Raw genomic sequence first — 4,256 nt, 5'->3', positions numbered from 1 at the left:
TACACACCACCACAATCTAAAGCTTCAAAATAAAACACACCATTTTTATAAGCAAAAATAGAACCATTATTGTCATCAAAAGAATATCTAAAACCTTGTTTAAATAAAGCATGAAATGAAATGATGTTTCGTGTCATATTTGACGAGTAGCAACAATTTAACAAATCTGGCCCTAACCCACTACTAAGAACTAAGCTATAAACTCCAATCTTGGTAACAGGTGAAGACCGCCTATTGCCCATGATTAAGTTCATCATTCCATGCTCCACATCCTCACTTCTTCTTAGCCCCTGCAAATCAGAACAAATGTGAAATCCACATCCTGTGTCAAGGACCCATGAATGAGAATATGATGAGTTATTAGATAAAATAGCGTAAATACCTACCGAGGTTGGCTTCACCTTTCCATCATTGATATCCTGCAAGTATTTTGGGCAACTTCGTTTCCAATGCCCCTTGTCATTGCAGTAAAAGCAAGTGACATCCTTTAGGTCGGAAACAGGGGGAGCATCAGAACTGGACTTTCCTTTGGGTCCACTACTAGATGACCCAGCTTGGGACTTTCCCTTCCAGTTCAGCTTGGTATGACCTTTCCACTTTTTCCCCTTCCCTTGACCAATGGCTAGAATAGGAGTAGCAGCAGGAGTGGATGCAACACCTTTTCCCTTCATTCCTGCTGCAGCTGTTCGCAGGAGGTTGTGCAATTATGATAAAGTAGTTTATGATGGGTTTTGAGCACTATAACAATCCTATGGTGCACATACAACCCTAAATGCTTTGGATCTAAGTTTTCTCAAGGTATACATGCAATTTTATTTTATCCAAAACATATACCCTAGCTAGCATGCAATTGGAGAGATACAACATAAAAACTAGTTAGATGAATACCTCTTGTTGTAGCTTGTAGTTCTTGGCCTTTCACGAGCTTAGTACCTCAAGTGTGATACCTCTAATAAGTTACAAACACCATAAGCAAATGGAGGATTGTGAGAGAGAGGCTACAAGGCACCAAAATCGGCTAGGGTTCTTCTTGGAACTCTTGGGGTCATTTTGATGATGCTAGGGGTTACATTTATAGTGTGGAATTCCTAGGGTTTTACTTGGAAACCCGTAATTCACTTCCTTGGGCTTTTAATCCAATAATCCATATGATAGGCCATCTGGACTAACTCTTCATGGACTCTCACATGGATTTAGTCCATCCCTAATCAACATGGATCACTAGCCCAAACTATAAGTATTACTGATTTAATTAATCGGTCCCCGTTAATCTAATCAGTCTTTTTTGATCACTAAATTAATTCCAAATTAATTCTTGATCAATATCAATTAAATAATATGATTTCTCAATTAATATATTATTCATATAATATATTAATAAATCACAAATAACCTCTTTCTCAAAAATCCATCCTATCAAATTGCTCTGGTGAAGGCAACCCAAAATGATCATGCTACTATCGGGTCAAGTACATACCAATTATAGTTATGGGCTTAGACACCTAATCCAATAGTCTCCCACTTGGATAAGTCTAATAACTATAACTGCCAATGCAACTTCAAAATCCGATTAGCACTCGTAGATCTTAAAAGTCGATGTCGAGCTCTGATCTTATTAGTAACGCGTCCTTCAGATAAGGGATCAAATATTTCTCCGTTCTACAAGATATCCTATAGACATGAGACATGAATTACAATCATTATCTCTGTCCAAGTTCTGTTTCCCGATTTCCGATTTATGATGACTGACTAATCGAACAAATCAAATCAGTCCAACGGATTTGGCTAGGAAAGAGCCTTATTTATACTTGCCAAATACCCTATAAAACCTAAATTTTAATAATAAAATATTAGTATTTTATCCATGTTCAACTTCAGTTTCCTTATCTGAGTTGGAGGCGTTTCGAATAAATTAATATTATGGACATAAAACATGCAAAGTGAAACACAATAATAAATTAATTGACAAATGGTATCACACTTTGAACATAAATAAATCTCTATTTAATTAATCATCATTCAATTATAATTTATTATTGTTACATTGTTTCAAAATATCAACTAACTACTAAAATCTAGAATCTAATATCATCTATTAGCCCCATCTCTCATAATATTTATTAATAATCGTATTCTATAAAAATGAAAATGAGTGAAAAACAATAGGTGAGAACAAAAATGAATAAAAATCAGTGAAAATTCATGATAATGCCGACAACCGTGTGGGTTTGAACGTATTCACATTACCAAATCAATTAATAGTCGACATAACCAATTATTTAAAACTATTGCACTTAATAAAATTATAAGTTAACTATAAGTTTTCATGTATAAATATCCAATCATAATTTTTTAAAAGTTATTACTTTATCTATATACTTATAATTTCGTGCAACACATCATGATTCTCATAGTTTTTTTTTTCTTTCTAAATTTCAAGTTATTATATAAATAATGATTCGATCATTCATGAAAACCAAACATTCAACACTTCTTCCAAAGGGTAAAATAGAGCCAAAGGCAATGTTACTTAAGCAGATTTTGTGGGTTTTTCGGTTAAAAAAGACTTTGAGACATTTTCGTTAACCCTTATTTTCATCTGCTTAGAAAATATTGGATAATGAATATATATTTGAATCAACAAGACTTTGTATGTATTTGAAAGGGTTCTAACTTCTAATTATTTGGTTAATTATATGAATTTATTGATAATCAAAGGTATAAGATTACTTACTAATAAAACAAAATTTAAAACTCGGAAACAAATCAAATTAGAAAACGATTTATACATACCATATTCATTTTAGAAAAATAGGCAATAGAAATACCTACATGAAAATCCATCTCATCAATCCTTGTTCTCAAGCTATAATTCAACGGCTGATAATGATCTACACCATTTCACACGGATCACAAATATAACCGCCAACAGTCTTCCGCCCAAAATTCAAAATCCCTCCAAAAGATTTCACCTTTAAAACCACGCCGACAGTTCATTTCCTGCATCACATTCTAAACCGAATCTCGTCTCTTCAATCTTTTTACATTGTGAAAATGTCTGGTCGTGGAAAGGGTGGAAAAGGACTTGGAAAGGGCGGAGCAAAACGTCACCGGAAAGTACTCCGTGATAACATTCAGGGAATCACAAAGCCGGCGATTCGGAGGTTGGCTAGAAGAGGCGGAGTCAAGAGAATCAGCGGATTGATTTATGAAGAGACTCGAGGTGTTCTCAAGATCTTTTTGGAGAATGTGATTCGTGATGCGGTGACTTACACGGAGCATGCTCGCCGCAAAACGGTGACTGCCATGGATGTTGTATACGCTCTCAAGAGACAAGGCCGAACTCTTTATGGATTTGGGGGCTAAGTTTGTTTCTCCTTTCCAATTGATATATGTAATTGAATGGATGGATTTAAATGTTTACTTGATTATGAGGCATTGAATCTTAATGAAATGCTAATTTTCTTCACAATACAATTTGTTTTTTTGATTGTTGGTTTACCCTGTTGCTGAATGCTTGGTCAACTCTCTGCAGTTCATGTTTTTTCTGGGTTTGATCTGCATTTTTGAATCTCTTTTCAAAGGAAACTTTTCATCCAATCAGACCATCAAATGGATTTGTTGTATACAAATCTGATCAGATCTGACTTTGAAATGTTGATTTACTTGAATACTTATCTGTCTGCGACTAAAGTTTTGTTTTAATTTTGGTTTCCATTTCTGGGCTTGATTGATTTGTGTTCGAATTCGAATTGCTATTGAACTGTTCTAAAAAAATATCTAATTATCATAACACATCTAATTCAAAACTTAATCCCCCCATTTTTGATTTGGGAAACACAAGCAGAGGCTTAGGTTCATATTTCTTGATGAACACATGTAACCCTAAAAGAAAAATGTCAAAAAAAATTTCGGATTTAAAACACAAGAAAACCCAAATCGAATTGGATCGAATCAACAAAATTAACATGCTTTGTTCTTCGTGCAACGAAGTGGGCCTGCATTTGCAGTAAGAGTAGAAACTTGAGACCCATGAGCGACTGTGAAAGTCTATTCTCTTGAATAACCAGGTGCATAACTTCCATATCCTGATGAAATGAAAGAAGCTCCATCTTGAAACACATCTCTAGAAGATCTCTATTTCCAATTCTTCCAACCATTCTTATTATTCTCTCTTTTAGTAACCTACAAAAGATCAGATTTTCAAATGTTCAGCCACAAAATTGGGTGAATAATTCTTGATATTCAAGTCAAGA

At 34.4% G+C, this 4,256-nt stretch overlaps 1 protein-coding gene across 1 annotated transcript; it reads left to right on the top strand.

Annotated features, from left to right (window-relative positions):
* The first annotated feature begins 2,993 nt into the window (after positions 1–2,993).
* Positions 2,994–3,477, top strand: LOC145168090 (histone H4). The gene has a single exon (XM_079087199.1). The coding sequence runs from the start codon at positions 3,055–3,057 to the stop codon at positions 3,364–3,366; it is 312 nt and encodes a 103-aa protein (XP_078943325.1). The 5' UTR covers positions 2,994–3,054; the 3' UTR covers positions 3,367–3,477.
* Positions 3,478–4,256: the final 779 nt, after the last annotated feature.

This window comes from Lactuca virosa, chromosome 1 (assembly GCF_052849685.1).
Source record: "Lactuca virosa cultivar CGN04683 chromosome 1, Lactuca_virosa_CGN04683_v6, whole genome shotgun sequence".
NCBI lineage: Eukaryota > Viridiplantae > Streptophyta > Magnoliopsida > Asterales > Asteraceae > Lactuca > Lactuca virosa.
The sequence above is the reverse complement of the archived record's forward strand: the minus strand, read 5'-3'. Positions and strand labels throughout refer to the sequence as shown.

Excerpts from the sequence above, each read along its gene's own strand:
- LOC145168090 (XM_079087199.1), top strand. The coding sequence starts at position 3,055 with ATGTCTGGTCGTGGAAAGGGTGGAAAAGGACTTGGAAAGGGCGGAGCA.